Genomic DNA, 21,115 nt, shown 5'->3' with positions numbered 1-21,115 from the left:
ACTCCCCGTGTTTCCTAAGTTGTCAGCTCTCAGTTGCTAACCTCTATTTTTGTACTAATTTCTATGGATACCATTCTGACATAACTACTGAGGAGGTAGGCTCTCTAGTCTGCTAGAAGCCCACACCAGATTATTGCCCCTTCACACTTTTGGAGTCAAGGGAGTCACAGGAGAGCAAACGTGTCACCTGAACTTGCATTCGCCAAATGGGAGCAGAATGTCCTAGTCCTCTTACTTTATGACTTGATCCCTGAGGGAAGTTGAACAAAAGTGGAATATATGAGACTCTTCATGTACCCATGGTGCTCTGGTGCTCTTTACTTTTTCTTTCTCTCTTGACTTTCAGGACTTGGTTAATGATTTTTTTCCCCCTTTCAAAGGGCAGCTTTTTCAGCTCATGCAGGACACCTTCATTGATAGATATCTTTTAACTTTTAGAATTGTGTGTCTTAAATATTAGATGACTAAAAACACCTTATTACAGATTGATAAGCAAAATTATCTCTACCACATATATGTGCGGTATATAGTTTTGATAAATGAAAGTTAATTTTTTTTTTAGGATGGCCAGTAACAACCACAATGAGGACTGTCCTGCCTCTACTTCTCACAACTCCTAGTACAAAACAGACACCCAAGCCAGTCCTCCTTGGACTGAACTGTTCGGCCATTCTGAACATATTAATTCATCTGAAAAACAATAAAAAAGGACCCTGTTTTTTTACATGGGGATAGAGAATAAGTATATGCTAGATATTCAGTTGGAGTAGGCCTCTTTACAGTGCATACCTGATGTTGTACTTGAGCTTATGTCCATGCTATTTTCTGTGCTTCTCCTTTATTCCTTTCTGAGAGCCCCTAGAAGAACATGTAAAGACAGATGTATGTGTATGTATGCGTGCGTGTGCGCATACACACACATATACATTTTCCTCCGATAGGTATGAGCATGAGAAAGTGGTGTGTGTGTATGGTGGTAAACTCAAAATGAAGGAGGTTCTAGTGTTCCCAAGAAATATGTATGCTCTGATATAGAGAGGAAAATCAGCTTATGAAGGTGTTATTAATAGAAGGAAAGCAAATTATCTCTGACCAGTTTCTAAATTTCTTTTCTTTTGGTAGATACATTGCCTTTGACTTCCATAAGGAATGTAGAAATATGAGATGGGATCGACTAAGTATTTTATTGGATCAGGTAGCAGAAATGCAAGATGAATTAAGGTAAGCTATATTATTTACTATGGAGGTTGAGGGGAAGAGGTATGCATATGTATCAATCACTTATTATGCATTATCTAGCAGACTTACACAGTTCACTGGGTTGTCAGTGCTTGTCTATACTATTTTATTTAACTTCTTTATTGCAAAGGTGAGACTTGGTGATTTAAAAATATTCTTAAATTCTTAAAAATGACCCAAGACCAGGTATTTTCATATTTTTATGAACTACCTTCCACACATTTACAAATTTTTACTTAATTGAAGTTAGTTTGCTACTGTTTTCTGTTCAGTTGTTTTTGCTGAACACTCTATCATGGATATTTTGTTATTAACCTATGTAGACTTTGTAATGATAGTGTTTCTTGGCTTTTCTGTTTTCTATTGTATCATAACATAGTTTTACTTAAATACTTTTTGGTTTATCTGGTTCATATCCATTTCTCTACTATGAAAGATTATGCCACAGTGAATCACTTTGAGTGTATGCATAGATATATTATGTTAAATTATTTTCTAAAAAAAAAATTATTCAGAATAGGATTAATGAATCAAAAGGTTTGACTGTCTTTGTGGTACTTTTTGTATTGGTTGCTGTATTGTCATATTGGTTCACAGGTTTACTATGCTCAATGCATATGTCTGTCTTAACATATTTTATTTATTTATTTATTTATTTATTTATTTATTTTGAGTTGGAGTCTCACTCTGTCGCCCAGACTGGAGTGCAGTGGCCGCTCCCGGCCACCGCAGCCTCCCCTGCTGGGCTCTGGCGATCCTTCCACCTCAGCCTTCCGAGTAACCGGAATTACAGGCATGTGCTACCACGCCCGGCTGATTTTTTTGATTTATTGTAGAGATGAGGTCTCGCTGCCCAGGTGGGTCTCGAACCCCGCGGGCTCAGGAAATCCACTCACCTCAGCCTCCCAAAGGTGCGGGATTACAGGCTGAGCCACCGAACCCAGCTTCTTAACATATTTTAAAGTCAGAAGAAGAGATCTGTAAACCATTCTATCATTTTATTCTACCTCTGTGTGATAGTTCTAAACTTGGCAATCCAAATGTACTTTTTTTAATCTTAGTTACACTGTAATATGATAAAATCTCTCTGACAGAAATTTGCTCAGCTTTAAGAAATAGTTTATACATATTAAGTAATCAACCGTAGTTATTTAAATCTGCTTTTCTTCTGTGAGGTTTTGCCACGAATATAACTAGTGAAGGGACATTGATCTGTGTCATTATTGGGCTACTAGAGAAAGCATTGGCTGAACCTGGCACATTGTTGGAGGAGGTGGCTTTTTGGGTTCATCCATTAAATGCTGCTGTAGAAAAGTGTAAGAAAGGAGGATTTACACCACAGTCTGTGTCCATTGCCATTTGTCATGACCCACAGGAACAATTGAGCTTTTCACCAGTGACTTTCAGAAGATTTCTCAAGATACTTTTTTCTAGGGGTCTTTGGGATAGTGGAATGAGTCAGGGCTTTGGGGTCTGACACATCTTGGTTTGAATCTCTCTTTTCCTCTTATTAGCCTTATGACCAGAGCTAATTAATATATTCAAGCTTTGGTTTTTCCATTTGTAAAGTAGAGAAAACAATACCTATCTTTTAGATTTATTGTATAATTTAATAAGTAATATGTGCAACATGTTCAGCATTTATTTTATAAGTACTAATGGAGTGCCAACCCACATAGGCACTTGTGTGCACATGTATACAAGGTGTGACAATTAAGTTTACGAACTCATCCTAGAAAAAGCACTACATACCTCATTGCTGAATATCACTGCTGTTACCTTCGAAGTACTCCCCTTGGAAAGCTATGCACCGATGCTAGCACCTAGTCCACCCATCAAAGCAGTTTTGGAACTATTTTTCTGGATTGGCCATCAGAGTTGTCATCATATTACCCTTGATGTCCTGATTGTCATCAAAATGTCTTCCTTTCAGTATTTCCTTTATCTTTGGATAAAGGAAAAGGCATTGGGGGCCAGATCAGGTGAGTAGGGAGGGCGTTCCAATATGGTTATTTGTTTACTGGCTGAAAACTCCCTCACAGACTGTGCTGTGTGAGCTGGTGTGCTGTCATGATGCAACAACTCCTTTAAGATCATTTTTGCACACAGCTTTCTCATGTGAAGATTTTCCTAACTGTTTCTCTATTGATGTTTATTTGGTCTGCTGTACTTCTCACAGTCAGCTGACAATTTTGATGTACAATTTGATGACTGTTTCCAGTTTTCGTCAGTTCTGCTCATCACTGGCCATCCTGACCTCTTTATCAGATAAACATTTAATCCATTTGTACACTGCTGTTTTCTTCATGGCATTGTCCCCATAAACTTGGACTAACATGTTTCTGATTTCATTTCCATTCTTGCCAAGATTAACAAGAAATGTAATGTTTATTTGTTGCTCTAATTCAAACTCTGACATTCTCATGATGTCACACAAAAACATGCACCAACAATAACGAATGCCACTCAGCAAGGCACCACCACACATCGACACAAACAAAACTGTGAGACACTGATATACCAAGGTTATGAAACTTTACCAAGTTGTTTGTACAGTGCTGCCAATGTAAACGCGCAGTGGAAACTTTGTGAATTTAATTGTCAGTCTTGTATATGCCAACTTTAGGTGAATTTTACCAACTCTGTATGATCCCCATGCAGATTTTTTTGGTCTAAACACATTCTTCTAGGCCCTTTTTTCTAAGGTCATGGTTTTTATTTAGCCCTTGATGAATCTGTTATATTTTTTCCCTCCTTTTAAATTTTAAGGAATAATATTAAGAAGTTAATATTCTTTAGTATTTATTGTATGCTATGTCCCATACATTCTACTAAGTACTTTATATGCATTATGTGGCATATCATTCAGACCTTAGAGCAGCTTAATGATGGTGCTGTTGTCTCCATTTTGTAATTAAAAAAACTTTATTATTTAAAGCTAGTAAGTGCCTAAGGTGCTAAGTCTAGCAAACAGATTGTTTGCTTCCAGAGTCCATGTTCCTAACTACCAAACTGTGTGTTGTCAAATTTTCAAGTTCATAGAATTACCAAGATGCTTGTTAAAAAGAAAGAAAACACAGAAGCTGGTAACTGGTTGGCTGTAGTACAAATGCCTGGGTGGTTAAGGGGAGAAAGGGAAACTGATTTTTCAAATAATACCCTATTGCATTTTATAAATTGTGTACCATTTGCATGTATTATCCAGTAAAAAGAATTTTAAATATTTTTAATACAAAATGTCCAATCCTTGCTGCAGAGATTCTGATTCAGTCAGTCTCTAGGTCAAAAATCTTCATTTTTAATAAGCAACCCAGGGGATTCTGATACAGATAGTATAAGGACCATAAAATCCTGGTATGTAGAGACATAGTTAAAGGAAATCTGTGGCGTTGGGAAACATGATGTTCTTAGCATCCTTTACAGTACTCCCAACTCTACTTTTCACATCTTTTGGGTGAGATGACGTGACTGTCACAGCTGATTTTTGGATAAGGGGCTGTTTTACCTCAGCCACACAGACTTCCCTTTGGTCTAGGATAATCAAATATGCCTGACTGTACATTCCTGTCTTACTTTTTAATTTACAGATTTTAATGCCACTGAAATGAGACCCATGATCTAAGAGCTATGTCCTTAGTAGATTTGACCTACTTTGGTATGAGAGTGTTTATACAAATATGTTTTAGTTATTTTCTAGTGGATTCTGCCGGCAAGGTGGCAACAAATCAGGAAGGCGTGTTCCGCAGCAATTGCATGGACTGTCTAGATAGAACCAATGTGATCCAGAGTTTGTTAGCTCGTCGGTCACTTCAGGCCCAACTTCAGGTGCGAGTTTTTACTTTCTTTTATTGAAAAACAGTATAGCCAAAAATTTAACTTCATCTTTAAAAACCAGTACAAAAAATATTCACATTGCTCTCGTCCTAACCCAATTCTTTTTTGTGTGTGTCTTGCCATCATGTGCATGCACATTTTCCATAACCATGGAAATAGTCATATATGTGCACAGTTTTAAATTTTGCCATTTTATTTTAGCGTCAATGTAATCATAGTTGTTGGTGGTTGTATAGATGTAGTATAACTTACTAAACCATTTTAGAGTGCTACATTTTTGGTTTATAAATGACACTGTAGACAATAGATCTTATGTATTGATTAACTTGAATTTTTTTCCTTCAGTTAAATTTCTAGATGTAGAATTACTGAATTAAGAGAATGAACATACTACTTTTCCAGAGGGTTATACCAATTTACACTGGTACCAGCATTGAATAAGTTAATCCATTTCATTGAATTCTTGCCAGCATTAGATATTTTTATTTAAAAATATATATTTTTTATTTTCTTTTGAGTCAGAGTCTCACTCTGTTGCTCAGGCTGGAGTGCAGTGGCATGCTCATGGCCACCACAGCCTTGACCTGCTGTGCTCAGGCGATCCTTCTGCCTCAGCTTTCCAAGTAACTGGAATTACAGGTACTTGCCACCATGCCTGGCTAACTTTGTTGTTGTTGTTTTTATTGTGGTAGAGATGAGGTCTCACCAAGTTGCCCAGGCCAGTCTTGAACCCCTGGGCTCAGGCAGCCCTCTCACCTCGGCCTCCCAAAGTGCTGGGATTACAGGCGTGAGCCACTGTGCCAGGCCATATTTTTTCTGTTTTAATAGTACAAAAGTTAGTACCTCAAGGTTTTCATTTATATCTCTTTTTATTAGCAAGTGATGCTAACTCCAAGGTAAAAAGTTTCAGATACAGTTTGTGCTGATATACATTTTTTTCTTCTGCTTATATTTGGAGTTAAAAATATCTAGAGCCCAGATTTCTAAATCACATTTGTAATAAGGGGCAAACAAAATGCATGCCAAGTGGTTTCCTGCCCAGATAATTAGTAAGCCTTCAACTTTATTTCTGACAGTTTTATGACACCCAGGAGGAAATTATGGAGGTAAATGCTCCCTTTAGGATGAGTTGTCCTTGAATCTTAAAGCCCTAGGAGAGGCATCTCTGTCTGAGCAGTCTCTAGTTTGTATTGTGATATGTCCTTGTCCATCTGATGGATATACTTCCGAGTATATTTTTCAACAGAAACAATATTAGGAATGGTTTGGTTCCATGACTGATTAAAAAAAGCCTACATAACTATATTCTATAATCTATATGTATCTGTTTTATGTGATAAATATATTAATATGGAACCTAACCAATCTTCAGAGAGTCTTTGGGCAGGAACCTCCAGCAGCGTTGCCAGCTACTGTGTGACACTCTAGCTTGTTATTCCCCCTCCAGTGAGGGCAAAGTTTTTACCCAATTAAAGTGCATTGAGGGTGGCTTTGTCTGAGAATGGAGATGACCCATTCTGAGGTGGAGATGGCAAGGTGTCATTTGAGGTGAGCAGTGAGCATGGTGGTTCTGAGAGAGTTGATGGTCTGAAACAAAGGTCAAGGCACAGTCCCTAATCTGTAGTTGGTAGACCCCAAAGGGGAGATTGTAGAGGAGATTCAGGGGGCCCAGCAATCACCAGCAATTATATGCAAAGGGCTGTGTGTGTGAGGTTGTGGGCAGGTAGGAGGTGGCATTCATCAGACTCTTAGTGATCCCTGAGATAGAGGGTAAAGTTGGGGTGACTTAGGGTGAAGAAGTCTGGGGTGGTGCATGTGAGGACATCAGGAGGGGTAAAGGCAGTGGAAGTGGCTGCTGAAATCTGGCAGCAGCTTTTACTCTCCCTCCCCTGAATATAGTCTCGCTCTGTCCCTCTGGTGCTGGGGCTCGAGGGGGTGTGGAGGCTGGAAGGCAGAGGAACCCTAGGGAGAGGCCTTGTTGCTGCCCTGGGGGAGGGGGCGCTGCCAGTGGAGACCCTTTGTAGGCAACAGATACATTTCTGTCCTGCATCCAGCTGCTAGGAACAACCAGGTGATATGACTTTGGGACTGTCTGCTTTTTCTTCTTAAATCATATCTGTTGAAATCTATTACACATGAATATGGATATGGTTCTTATTCCAGAGACTAGGAGTTTTGCATGTGGGACAAAAACTTGATGAACAAGATGAATTTGAAAAGATTTACAAAAATGGTAAGTAACTTTTCAACTGTAAGCACAGTTGCTCAAATTTTGGAATAAACTAATATTTTGGATTTAGAACTTTGGTTGTTATTTTAATCACTATCAGCTGTTTTTCCTTTTTGCCACAGCCTGGGCTGATAATGCAAATGCTTGTGCCAAACAGTATGCAGGAACTGGTGCCTTGAAGACTGACTTTACCAGGTAAGTACGTGTTTAAAATAGCATTCCACGTTGGTGGTTCGCAGTCCTAATGCTTTTAGAATCACATGGGCAGCTTTCAGACAACAGCAACAGCAAAACTCCAGCACCTGGGAATGACTTGAGACTTGTCAAATCAGGATTACTGAGAGATGAGGCCCAGGTGCTGGTGGATCCTTCACCTCCCTGGGGGATTCTGATGCATGGTGAAGGCGGAGAACCATGCTCTGCAGTACTTTGCAAACCTTGCTATGAAATAAAAACAACAGTCTCATTCAGCAGACCTGGAGCAGGACCTGAGAGCTGCACCTCTAAAAAGTACCCAGGGGATGCTGATGCTGCTTTCAAGAACCACACTGGATAGTGAGGAGTTAGGACATTTTCAATTTATTACAAATGTCTTTTTCTGCTATGTGGATTCCCTGGGAGCAAAAGAAGATTTCTAGTCTCTTTGCTGTTTATACCACTTCGCCCAGGCTATATATGTTTCTTTTCATATTGCTTGACTTTGGCACTGGAACTGAGTGTTTTTCTTCTTTGTGCCTACTTGGTAATATTTTAGAAAGAGAATACATGTTTATTGGACCTGCAAGTGATTTCTTTTGTTAAGTGTCTCTGTATTTTCAGAGTCGGCTTTTAAAATCTTTGTAACTCACTTATTTTTGTACCGTATACTTAATGGACATAAAACAGTGATGTAGTATGCTAATTTGTAACTTAAAACTTAACCTCTTTTAACCAGAACTGGGAAGAGAACTCAGTTGGGCCTTATAATGGACGGCTGGAACTCACTAATACGGTATTACAAGAACAACTTTTCAGATGGATTTAGACAAGTAAGTTTGTATTTGATGCTTTTTTGGTCATTATATGGTTTTATCTTTACATTGTTCCTCAATAATGTAATCACACCGAGTCTGAGTTAATCATCATCTTCTTTCTGTTCTAGGATTCCATAGACTTATTTCTTGGGAACTATTCAGTGGATGAATTAGAATCTCATAGTCCTTTAAGTGTTCCAAGGGATTGGAAATTCCTGGCTGTAAGAAACTTTAATATTTTCCAAGCTGTTAATAGCATTGTATCTTAAGGTATAGATGGTGTCAGTACCTCTTGATTTAAAATACCATATGTTGTTTTATATATATATATTTTTTAATTGAAATCTTACTCTATCGCCCAGGCTGGAGTGCAGTGGCATGCTCATGGCAACCGCAGCCTCAACCTGCTGGGCTCAGGTGATCCTTCCACCTCAGCCTTCCAAGTAGCTGGAACCACAGGCATGCATCACCATGCCCAGTTAATTTTTTTATTTATTTTGGAGATGAGGTCTCACCATATTGCTCTGGCTGGTCTTTAACCTGTGGGCTCAGGCAGTCTTCTTGCCTCAGCCTCCCAAAGTACTGTGATTACAGGTGTGAGCCATTACGCCTGGCTGTTTTTTTATATATCACTAAGTGAAATATAAATACTTAAGTTTTCCCAAAGAGACGATCAGAGTGAAGAGGAGTAAAACAGCTTTAGAGCATTTGTTTTCCTTTCCTCACACTCTCTCGCACATCCTTTTTGTGTAAGAACGCATAAGCAAAAGAAATGTGGAAGAATTTTCATTTCAGGAAACACTTCTCTTTGTTCAGGGAATTGCCAGAGACAAACTTGTAATATGGAAGGCAACGTATGTTTTTGACACTTCTTTCTTTTTGACTCCTTTGTTTACCAGACTTTGCAGAAGCCTCTCCGGGGTCTCCTTCCAGTGGGTCAAGTGACCTGAGATGGAAGAGCACTGTTGTCCTGGGTTCTCATTCAGCACTCTTGGATGGAGCAAGGGCTTGCTTCCTCAGATCTTATAACTTACCCACTCCAGAGATTTGGCGGTTGTGATTGAACCCCTAAATTGTAATGTTTTGTTGAAAATAGATACAGTGTATATTAGTTTGCAGAAGAGTTTTATTCTTTTCCTAAGCAAAGCATTCACAACTAATTTTGCAGCCACTGATAAGCATTCTTAAACGATGCTCTATTTCTGTTATCTTTTCCAGTTGCCTATTATCATGGTTGTTGCCTTTTCAATGTGCATTATCTGTTTGCTTATGGCTGGTAAGTCTGCTCTTATTTCACATTCTTTCATTTATTTATTAGAACATTGAACTTTCTTATACAACATCTTGAATTTTTGAGTCCATTCAACACTTGATGTTTCCCTATTAAATTTACTATGTTGTAAGGTAGAGTGAATGAAATTAGTCCTTAGATATGACAGTAAGAAAAATATATACCTAGAAGTTTGATTTTTTTAACTTAAGATTTTAAAAACATTTTTTTCTTATTATCAAAGTAATACAAAGGGAGACCTCAAAAAACCAGAATTTATTTTGTTTAAATTGTGTGTTCTTACATGTCTAAACTTCAGTCACCTTAAAAATATTCTCCATTTGATGCAATACACCTATTGAGATGCTTTTTTCACTGCTCAGAAACCGTTTTTGAACTTATCAATATTGATGCCTTTTAGTGCTTCTGCCGTTTTTTATTTCACCTCTTTCTCATTGGCAGTATGTTTCCCTCTGAGGACTATTTTCATCCAGGGAAACAAAAAAATTCACTCAGGATAAGATCAGGTGAATAGGGAGGGTGGGACGCTGGGGTCATTCTGTTTTTGGTCAAAAACTACTGAACACTCAGTGTGGTTTGGGCAGGTGTACTTGTAAATCACCCATCATGAAATGGGCAAACATGCTGAAAGAATATAGGGGAAAAAATTCATCGAAGCCAAATGCAGCCTCTTACAACAACAGTAGATGGTACACTGATGTTCATGGGTTTCTAGAACGCTTACCTAGTAGGGCAAGCCTGTACTACAAGGGACTGGTCCTCTAAAAGATAATTTCGGTTTGTTTTTGGGGGGTGCCCCCTTGTCCATAGTAATTTTAGAAAATTCAGGTAGGCAAAAAAGAAGAAAATATTATTTATCGTCCTCATTTTCAGAGATAAGCTAACTACTCTTAACATTTTGATATTTTAATCTTTTTAAGTGTCTGTGACTTTCTTCAAAAGTGAGATATTGGCTAGGCGTGGTGACTTAAGTCTGTAATCCCAGCACTTTGGGAGGCTGAGGTGAGGAGATTGCCCAAGCCCACTGATTCGAGAACATCCTGGGAAACTTGGTGAGACCTAGTCTCTACAATAAATAGATAAATTAGCCAGGTGTGGTAGTGTGCACCTGTAGTTCCAGCTACTTGGAAGGTGGAGGCGGAAGGATCGCCTGAGCCTAGCAGGTCGATGCTAGGGTGGCCATGCCACTGCACTCCAGCCTGGGCAACAGAGACTCCAACTCAAAAAAAAAGTGAGATACTGTATATTTTTGTAATTTGCTCTTTTTTACTGAGCAATATGAATATTTTCTCATGTTCTTCATTTTTAGTGGCTACACAGTCTTCCGTTTATGGATGTACAGTTTATTTAACCAACTGCATATTGGACAAATAAATGTTAGGATTTTTTTTTTTTTTTTGAGTAGGAGTCTCACTCTATCACCCATGCTGGAGTGCAATGGCATGATCACGGCCACTGCAGATTCTACCTGCTGTGTTCAGGCAATCCTTCCACCTCAGCCTTCCAAGTAGCTGGAACTATAGGCATGCACCACCACGCCTTACTAATTTTTAAAAATTTAGAGACGGGGTCTTGCCAAGTTGCCCAGGCTGGTCTTGAACCCGTGGACTCAGGCAGTCCTCTCGCCTCCGCCTCCCAAGTACTGGGATTACAGGTGTGAGCCACCACGCCCGGCCAAATGTTAGGATTAAGATATTACTTATCATTCAATTTTAGTAGATGGAGAAGAAATTGCCTAAGAACCTGAACTGACAAAAGTCTTTACTGGTTTTCTTTTTTTTTTCTTAATATTTTCCTATGTTACTAATTAATAAGCATCTAAGATTAAAGTGGGAAGAGTGCATTCTCCCTTAAGTAATCCCCTGTGTTTTGGGGGTTTGAGTCTGGGACTTGGTTGTACTGTACCTTTGAGGTGCCTTCTTAGGCACTCCGGAAGAAGAGGTACCCTCCAATCTTCATTCTCTCTCCTTTGGGCTAACTTTTCTCTGCCTGTCTGAATTCGACCATCCTCTGGCACCATTCATATGCCCCCCTCTCGCAGAGTGTCCCTTTGTTCTCCCACACAGTCATCTCCCCCATCTGGATTCCCACAACACTCCCTGTCCCTCTCTTCTAGCACTCCTCTTTTAACTTCATAAATACAGTCATTTGCTTTTCAGAGGTGCACTTCTTTTGTGTACCTGGCATCCAGAGTATATTTCCCTCTGTATGGTAATGATTTGCATACTTGTTTGTCTTTTTCATTGGATCAGCACTTTTTTGAAGGTAGAGACTGTCTCTTACTCATTCATTCTCTTACCTTCTGTGTTTAGGATATAGTAAGCCCTCAGCAAATTTTTACTAAATCAAAGACTCTTATTCCACCTTATTCCACCACCACTACTAATTCCGTCAGCCTTTTGAGGCAGGGAGACTGCAGTACCTGTTTGTCTCTGTATTTCCTTTAGCATTCAGCACTGTAGACAGTCATGATATCATTTTGAATAAATGCTGGAAGTTGAGTAGGAGGAAGGAGCTATCCTATTCTTATTCTAATTAGGAAATGTTTTTTTTCTGTAAAGAGCCAGATAGTAAATACTTTTGTCTTTATGATTGCATGTGGTCTCTCTCCTATATTCTTTGTTTTTGTTTTTATAACCCTTAAAAAATGTAAAAACTATCTTTTTTTTTTTTTGGAGTCTCACTCTGTTGCCAGGCTGGAGTGCACTGGCACACTCATGGCCACCCCAGTGTCAACCTGCTGGGCTCTGGCAATCCTTCCGCCTCAGCCTTCCACATAGCTGGAACCACAGGCGCGCGCTACCACACCCGGCTAATTTTTTGATTTATTGTAGAGATGAGGTCTCGCCTGCCCAGGTGGGTCTCGAACCCGTGGGCCCCCGGCAATGACTTCTTTCTTTAAAACACTGCCCATTGAGGCTGGGCATGGTGGCTCAAACCTGTAATCCCAACACTTTGGGAGGGCGAGGTGAGAGGATTACCTCAGCTCAGGGGTTCAAGACCAGCCTGGGTAACTGGACAAGACCTTACTTATCTCTACAATAAATTAAAAACCAAAACCAAAACACTGCCTGTTGAATTCCATTTTGGAAGCCACTCCGCTGTTTGTTTGTTTTGCTTTGACTATACCCACATTTACACTCTAAGGGGCAGAAAAGTCAGACCAAGCTGTAATAAAACAGATGATTCCTCTGGAGAGTGGCCAGCAGGATGGGCCTCTCTTCTTTTGTCCAAGAAGAATTTTAAAACTCAGAGCTGTGAAAATTAGCAAGTATGCAAATGTGGGTGTATTTTTTGAGTAAAAAGAGATTGGATGTTGTGCATGTTTTGTTGTAAAATAATGAACTTTGTGATGTTTGGGTATGGTGATGTCTGATTTCTAGCACCTACTGTGGTTTTTAAGAGAATAGAGAACAAATGTAGCATGATCTCCTACAGCTTCTTAGGCAGCAGTCTAGCTGCTGATTTTCTTACCTGGCATGTCTCCTGCTGGCCGTTGGCCTTGGCATGTTTCTCTACCTCAACTGAGGCTGGTACACTGGCAGGAAAGAAGCAATATTAGACTTCATTCTTCAAGAAGTAAGACAAAAGAGATCTTTGTCCTGGCCTGCTGCCAGCCTTCATGAACTCCAGGCTTTGAGAAACGCAGATCAGCAGAGTTGTGCTAAATGTTTTACTAAAATATATTATTGGGTTTTGTTTTATATACTTGACTTTAATGCATAACTTTTCTGAAGCATGTGTATTTTGTAAAGTGTATTTTCTGTGTATGTATTTTGATAGTAACTCATATCTGTCATCTATGAGCTAAACTACTAGTAATAGTTTCTTTCTTTTTTTGAGTTGGTGTCTCTGTCACCCAAGCTGGAGTGCAGTGGCATGCTCGCGGCCACCACAGCCTTGACCAGCTGGGCTCAGGCAGTCCTTCTACCTTAGCCTTCCACGTAGCTGGAACTATAAACATGCACCACCATATCTGACACATTTTTCTTGATTTATTGTAGAGACGAGGTCTCAACAACTTGCCCAGGCTGGTCTCAAACCTCTGGGCTCAGGCACTTCTCTTACTCCACCTCCCAAAGTGCTGGCATTACAGGTGTGAGCCACTGCGCCCAGCCAATAGTTTCTTCTGTTATTAAAATATACTGAAAGTGATTTTTATTTGTGTAATATAATATGAAGTAGTTTAGTCAAGTGGTTCTCACAGTTTGGTCTCTTCTTCAGCATCAGCATCATCTGGGAACTTGTTAGAAATTCAGATTCTTGATGCCCAATAATTGATGCTTTATCAAGCCCTGTGAGGATTCTGATGCTAGCCAGACAGATTCTGATGCTAGCCAGACAGAACTGCTGGTTTAAACTTTTATTAAGAGGTTATTGTATTTTTCCTGTGAATGTGCTAGTAAACTTTAATGTTTTCAAGATGTACCAAATATCCTTCAAACAGCTGAAAACTGGAACTGGTATCAACAAATTTTACTTATTAACTCTTTGTTTTTTAATATCAACAGGTGACACTTGGACAGAAACACTGGCCTATGTGCTCTTCTGGGGAGTTGCAAGCATTGGAACATTTTTTATCATTCTTTACAATGGCAAAGATTTTGTTGATGCGCCCAGATTGGTCCAGAAAGAAAAGATAGACTGAATTTGTATTTGTGGAAAGCGGCTTGGCTTGGAAGATTCCATTATGCAGAACTGGAGTCTTTACTGACCCGCTTTCCACAGCAGCCGAGATCTTTTCAAAGCCTTTATTCAGAAGCACTTCTTGTGCTTTTTGCGGAGTGATGACAGAATTGATCTGAAGTTACTGCCTTGATGGTCTTTTTACTAGGGGGACAATTATATTTATGATTTGAAGCTAATCTATAATTAAAACATAACCTGAATTCAGCTCAGAATGGAAGCTGAATCTGTTCATTGGATTCTGTTCATTGTCAATTTAATCAACTATTGCAGAATAAGTAATATATTTTAAAAAATATATACTAGCTTCTTTCATTATTTAAAACAGTAAAATTATTTTTCTAGCTCAGTTTCATTATTATCATTGTAGAAGCAGTCACTGTTAGCAGGTCTACTTTTCCACACATCTTTGAATTTTTCATAAAAGTTTAATAACAGGCTAAATATGTTTATGAAATATAAGTCTCTTACAGATATCAAGTAGTTACATGGTGGTCTGGAACTTGACGGGAGGTGAGAGCAGAATGGGGCTGGGGTTCTTTGCAGTTTTGGTGGGCTACCGTATGACTTCTGTCAGCCCAAGCTGCTGCAGGGTGCCGGCAGTTCAAGTGTGCTGAGAGAGTTCAGATGTTTTATCTTTTTAAAAGGTGTAAATAAAATCAGAGAATATAAAGTCTATCTCTTATGCTAAAGGTCCAAAGCCTTCTCTGTTTTAAAGATTGCCCCAGTGAGGAAAATACTTGACTGGTTAGCTACTTCCCCCTGTCCGTTTTGGTTTCTTTGGGGGTCATTCATGGAGACATGCAAGCCTCTGAGAGGGTCTTGTGCTAGATTTGATACTGCACGTGGGGGCAAAGGCTGCTTTTCCACGCATGGTACAATTGATGCTTTTCACTCTGTCAAGGATTTTGTTGGCTGTCAATAAGTGTGTCTAAAACTTAGTGCTTCCAGGTAGTTATAGTTCTCCAAATCAAGGACCAACTGAAACTTCATGTGCAAAAACAAACATGGAAAATATGCTTCAGATACTGTGCATAGTTCTAATTATAAGTCAGATTGTATATGAAAATTGTAATTATGAGATTTAAATTTTAGAACAGTATGTAAGGTAGTATAATTGCCTATTTTAAAACAATTAAACACTGCTACAATATTTCAGTGTTGTGCTTGAAAATATGTACAGTTTTTTTCAAATAGTAACACCTTATACTGTCCTTAAATATTTCTAAAAGCGCCTTTATTTCAGCATTACTTTTTTTTCAACATTATTTTTTATAAACATTAATAAGAGTTGTTACTTTTAGAAATTCTAAAGAAAATAATAACTGGAAAAACCCTCTGTAGCTTAAATCAGTCATTAAAACTCACAGTAGGGTAAGCAAATATGGCCACCTATTCTTAACATGTAAATAAGCATACTTTGTTCCAAAGATGGAATGTTGAAACTTAGTTCATGTCTCCTGTAATGTATTCTTAAAATGCTACTAGGCATTTCACATTAAGAACTTTATCAGCAACTACAACAAAAACCAAATCCAAACTGCTGATGTGGCTGCTTTGCAGGAATGGGCTAATGTCAGTGTGTTAGGTCTCAAGGTATCAATATTTCAGAACTCTGCAATGACTTTATTTCTGAATTCACGTACTGTATGTCCATAAGTGAAAATAAACTGTCATATTCTTTTCTATTGTCAGTGTTGTTCCTGTACTTTGTCCTGAAAAATGATTTTTTTATCTTAGAAATTTAAAAATCATACAAAGTGATGTATGATCAATATAGAAAAATTAGGCAAATAAGTAAAAAGCAAGAAAATCAGTAGTTTCTGAAATCCTGCTTTCCAGTTATGATCACTTAAGAATTTTGTAAGCCGGGCTCAGTGGCTCAGCTGGTAATCCCGCGCCTTTGGGAGGCTGAGGTGAGTGGATTGCCTGAGCCTGCGGTTTTGAGACCCGCCTGGGCAGTGAGAGCTCATCTCTACAATAAATCAAAAAATCAGCTGGGCGTGGTAGCGCATGCCTGTAATTCCAGCTACTTGGAAGGCTGAAGCAGAAGGATTACCGGAGCCCAGCAGGTCGAGGCCGTGATGGCCGGGAGCAGCCACTGCACTCCAGTCTGGGTGACAGAGTGAGACTCCAACTCAAAAAAAAAGAATTTTGTAAGCCAGGCTCGGTGGCTCAGCATGAATAACAGGAGATTGGGATCTTTGGGGGCCATCTTAGAAACCTGTCAATCACATTCGGGCAAATACAAAGGTGAGTCCAGAGCTAGTGCTGGAAGGAATCAGGTTGCTTCCTGGAGGAGGTGGGGCTTATGCTAGGACTGAAATGTTCTGGTTATCTAACGCTGTAGCAAATTTGCCCAAAGGAGAAAGTGAGGGAGGGGTGGAGGGGGCAAAGGAGGGACACAGAGTAGGTGTGCCATGACTCCCCATCCAGGGCGGCCACTTAAGTTTCCGGGAGCCCGGGCACAACCTATGTTGCCGTTTTCCTTAGCTCATGGCTGCCTTTCTCTCTTAGGAGGAAGTGCTGGGGAAGGTACCTTGCAAGAATTTGAAACCCCAGCTCTATCTAAAGCTTTGCTGTTTCCCTCCATATGTTTTTAGGGTAGCGCAGTTGGGCAGAACAGAACCTGTCCCTTGGAAACTCACACTCTTTCCCAATGCCATCCCTACGTCTTCTAGAGAGATGACCACTAGCCTCATTTTTTTTTCACTTGTCCTTGCATTTCTAAATAGCTTAGTACTTGTTATATATTCCTAGAGGGCTTTCTATTATTCTGTTCCAGGGCCTGTATGTTTCACTGCTGCAGCTTGCAAGGATGGTCCTGGCCCAGCTGTCGGCTCTGGGCCCTCCAGCTCCTCAGTCTTGGGCAGAAACTTGATGTCATGCATTTTCCTGACTGTGTTCTGGAGTAATGTGAGTTCTGTATGTTCAGAGTTGTTTTTCAAAAACATCTATGGTGAGAGCTGTTTGGAAACACTGGATTAAGTAAAGAGTTGTCTAACCTGTAGGATTTGTCAGAGCTTTGAAAGATGACTCTCCTAGAAGAGGTATATGCTGTGCAGCAGCACCCAAGCTTTTTAGCCTGTGGAACCTTTCATTCTTAGAGCACGTGATAGAAAACGTCTTCCATGGAACTCATTTTGGGCGAGGCTAACATGGAAGCGGGTTCTTGGGCCTCAAAGTTAAACAACATGGGCTATAATCTATTGGAACTTAAGTGGAGTGTTGAGCCTCATGGTCCCTGAACTGTAACGTTTTTGATTCTCATCCACCTGGCAACTCCCTGAGATCCATGCACACACACATGCACATGTGCACACACCTGCTGAGAGATCCAGGTAAGTCCACACGGGGTGGGGGGCTGGAGTCTTCCTTGATGGCCAGCTCTCATCCCTCCCTGCCTCTGGCCTACTTCCTTTGTGCTAGACATCTGTACAGAGTCTCCATGATGTGATTTCACTGGGGGACCAATTATTAAGGAGCTTTGGTTCCAGGTGAATGAGTTAGATGGACTGTCTGTTCCTACCACTTACCCTTGTCGATTATTCTGAGCATAATTTGTTTGTTATAGCCAAAAGTCCAGGTGTTCATCTTTCTCCAGTCACATTTTCAGTGATGTGTGCACATACTGCCCCTTTATTATTCTAGCTGTACAGAGCTAAAGTGTCATCCATCACAATATCGTGTTACATTTTATGTCCAAATTTAAGGTCCTATTAGAGTTAGGTTTAGATGTAGGCTGTGACAACAGGACAAGTAGAAAGTACAGGTGGTGAGTCATGTTTAGGAGAACTGAGGGTGTTCTCTCTGAGCTTCTGGGCCCACATGTTCCTCTGGGTTTTATCCAGCTTTATTCATTTCTCCATTCCCTGTTGATGCCCCCTCTCTCCTTCATCCCTGTTCTAGTAATCTGTTTTTAGAATATAATCTCACAATGCTGCAAGTCAGGAATTTGGGCACAGCTCGCCTGCGTGGTTCTTCTGTTCCTGATGGTACTGATGGAGTGCTGGCAGATGGGCTGGTCTGTCTGTGGCAAACTGGTCTTGCGCCTTAGCAAACATGGCCAGAACTTGGAAGAGGCTGGTCCCGTGACTGTTTCACCCGCACGTGGCGTCTGCAGCACGGCCGCCTCCGGGTAGTAGAACTTCATATACAGCAGCTTAGGGCTCCCACGTGCACATTCCAGCAAACCAGGTGAAAGCCGCATGGCCTTTCTTGATCTAGCCTCGGATGTCGAGCAGTGTCCCATCATGTTTTTTTGGTTGAAACAGTCACAGCCTAGCCAGATACACAGACCCTACTTCTCAAAGGGAGAGATGGAAAAGAGTCCGCGGCCATGTCTGGAAACATGTTGAGGTTCTTGTAGATCTTGGCAACCGAGTCCTCTTCTTTTCTTCGTGTATACTCTTACCTGGATGACCTCCTTTAGACCTGTGGCACAGAGTCTCTCTGCTGTGACTCCAAAACTTTTATCTCTATAATTTGTCCTTTGATTAAAGCTCTGAAGCTCTTCCATGAGGCTCTCGGGTCCTTTCCGTAGTTCAACATGCGTCACTCAGAGAGGGTGGGGCGTTCACAGCGGCTCCGTGCGCCACCTGGTGGCAGGCTTCTGTCACTGCAGGGCTTCTCAACCGCTGCTCAACTCGTGGCATCCGCTTCCAGCCCCCGCTGCCAGTGCTCTGTGGCTAGGTCTCCCGGCAGTTGACTGCCGCCTACAGCCCAGGTGCCTTCCCACCGAGAGAGCCCTCGGGTATGGGTCCTGTCCTCCCTCCCTGTTCAGGCCCGCACTCTGCTCTTGAAATAGAGCGGGCTTTCTGCCGCGGAGGAGGGGGCAGGTTCCGTCCGGCCAGGACGCAGGACCGGACTGGGGGTTCTTCCGCGTCTGGCCAGGGGGATGGCCACCAGTCGCCCGCGCGCGTCTGCCGGAGTCCCGGTCCCTGCCTCTGCCGGGGGCACTGCAGGCGGGTCCTCCCCGCCGTCAGTCACCCGTCTGGCGGACAGCGGTCTCCCCGCGGCTGCCCCAGCGCGGGTCTTCCTCCCGTTCCTCCTGGGCTGCAGCTGCTCGAAGTCCTGCGTCCTGCCTCGGCCTCCTTCCGCGTGGGACCCACGATCTGCACCCAGCTGGGCGGGGGTGAACCGTCCCTCGGCCGCTGGGCAGGCCATCAGTTCTAGCGCCAGCCAGGGGCGCGATGCACAGTGGCCATCTTGGATCCCCCTCCCCCCCATTTATACCTCTAGCCCAGTACTTTGCCAAAGTTCCAAATTCTCCTTTTCTTTTCTCTTTTCTTTTCTTTGTCGGAGTCTCACTCTGTCGCCCAGGCTGGAGTGCAGCGGCACACTCACGGCCACCCCTGCGTCGACCTGCTGGGCCTCTCGTACTGAACTCACACAGAGCTCTTGATTCTCGCTGTAGACTAGTTCCGTCCCAGTCTTCCTCATCTCAGGAGTTGCCCCTGTAAGGGAGCTGCAACTCCAGCTCACCTCTCCCCACCCGCTCCCCGCTAATCGACACGGGAAACTGCCCCTCAAGCCTGTCTTGACATTGCAAGAAAGGGAGACGCTGCTCTCACCCCGAGCTCTCACCCCGAGCTGGCTCGAAGAGATGGGAACGGGAGACCCCCACCGACTTCCCACGGAGCCCCTACCTCCAGGCTCACAGAGATGGGAACGGAAGACCCAACCGACTTCTCACGGAGCTCCTTCCCCCTAGCCCCGAGCTCCACTGAATTTTCCACTCCCGACCCCCTTACCCTACTCGCAGATAAAAGACCCTCCTTGCTTCAAGTCAGGGCTGCTTGCCACTTTGGGGTCAGCCCAGGCGTTTTACTTTAATAAACTCCTTTGCCTGAACATAGGGTGTGTGCTCTTTTTCAGCAAACCTTACAGCCACCAACATCCACCCAGTGGGTTAGGCATTTTATTTTCTCTTTCTCTCAGCTTTGCGCCCAACTTCTCTGCAAGGCTTGACAACTCTCTCTCCAAAGTGTAACTCAAACCTGCCTGCTTCTCTCCAGGTCGTCTCCAGGTCCATGCCGCCATTGTTCTCTGTGGACGTACTGCAGAAGCTTATGGAGTGGTTTTCCGGCTGCCTTCCTGTGCCCCCACTCATGAGTCCTCCACACAACAGTGATCTTGCAAGTCTAAATCAGATGGCGCCAGACCCCACCTTGAACCCTCAGTGGCATTCTGCTGCTCTTCAGGGGAATTCCAAGCTCCTGGCCATGACCTGCAAGGCCTTGTGTGATGCAACCCCTGCCCATCCTCCCAAGCTCACCCCCCATCACTCTCCCTCCTGTTCCAACCACCAGCCTCCCTTCTGCTCTTTCCCGTCTCAGGGCCTTTGCACTTCCGGCCACCACTTCCTGGAAGAGCCTTCTAGGAATTTTAACGACTAGTTCATTCAAATTTCAGTTCGCAAAGCCCCTCCTCAACCACTCCAGGAAAGTAGTCTCTCTCATGCCAGCCCATTGGCTCATCTATGCCCTTCTTAGAAATGATCACAGTCTACGATCGTCTCATTTATTCATGATCTATCAATGTCTCTCCTTTTCCAGAATGTAAGTGCCATAGAGGCCAGCATGCGTCTGTCCTGCTCATCACAGTCCCCAGCACCCACCTAGGGACTGGTTTGTCATATACTAGTTGGGTCATCTCAAAAAAGGCTTAACCTCAGCAGGTGGATGGGCAGTAGAAAAGCATGATTCCCATGTAAGAGACTGACCAAGAAAGTCTCGTTAAGAATTTCCTGTTTGTAGGCCAGGAATGGTGGCTCAAGCCTGTAATCCCAGCACTTTGGGAGGCCGAGGTGAGAGGATTGCC

The 21,115-nt window shown here is 42.0% G+C and overlaps 1 protein-coding gene across 3 annotated transcripts in view; it reads left to right on the top strand.

The window, feature by feature from the left end:
• SACM1L (SAC1 like phosphatidylinositide phosphatase) overlaps positions 1–15,982 on the top strand; it is a 65,991-nt gene extending 50,009 nt beyond the window's left edge. The window contains exons 13-20 of one of the 3 annotated variants that reach the window (XM_008071393.2): positions 1,123–1,221; positions 4,926–5,064; positions 7,237–7,306; positions 7,426–7,498; positions 8,238–8,331; positions 8,445–8,537; positions 9,535–9,592; positions 14,119–15,982. In XM_008071393.2, the coding sequence (XP_008069584.1) occupies positions 1,123–1,221; positions 4,926–5,064; positions 7,237–7,306; positions 7,426–7,498; positions 8,238–8,331; positions 8,445–8,537; positions 9,535–9,592; positions 14,119–14,255 (763 nt within the window). In that variant the 3' untranslated portion in view covers positions 14,256–15,982. The other 2 variants (XM_021719206.1, XM_008071394.2) reach the window with 2 other exon arrangements.
• Positions 15,983–21,115: the final 5,133 nt, after the last annotated feature.

This window comes from Carlito syrichta, unplaced genomic scaffold, assembly GCF_000164805.1.
Source record: "Carlito syrichta isolate Samal-C Ts95f unplaced genomic scaffold, Tarsius_syrichta-2.0.1 Scaffold314306, whole genome shotgun sequence".
In the NCBI taxonomy this organism is placed as follows: domain Eukaryota; kingdom Metazoa; phylum Chordata; class Mammalia; order Primates; family Tarsiidae; genus Carlito; species Carlito syrichta.
Note: the sequence above shows the minus strand (reverse complement) of the source record. Positions and strands in the feature narration are given on the sequence as shown.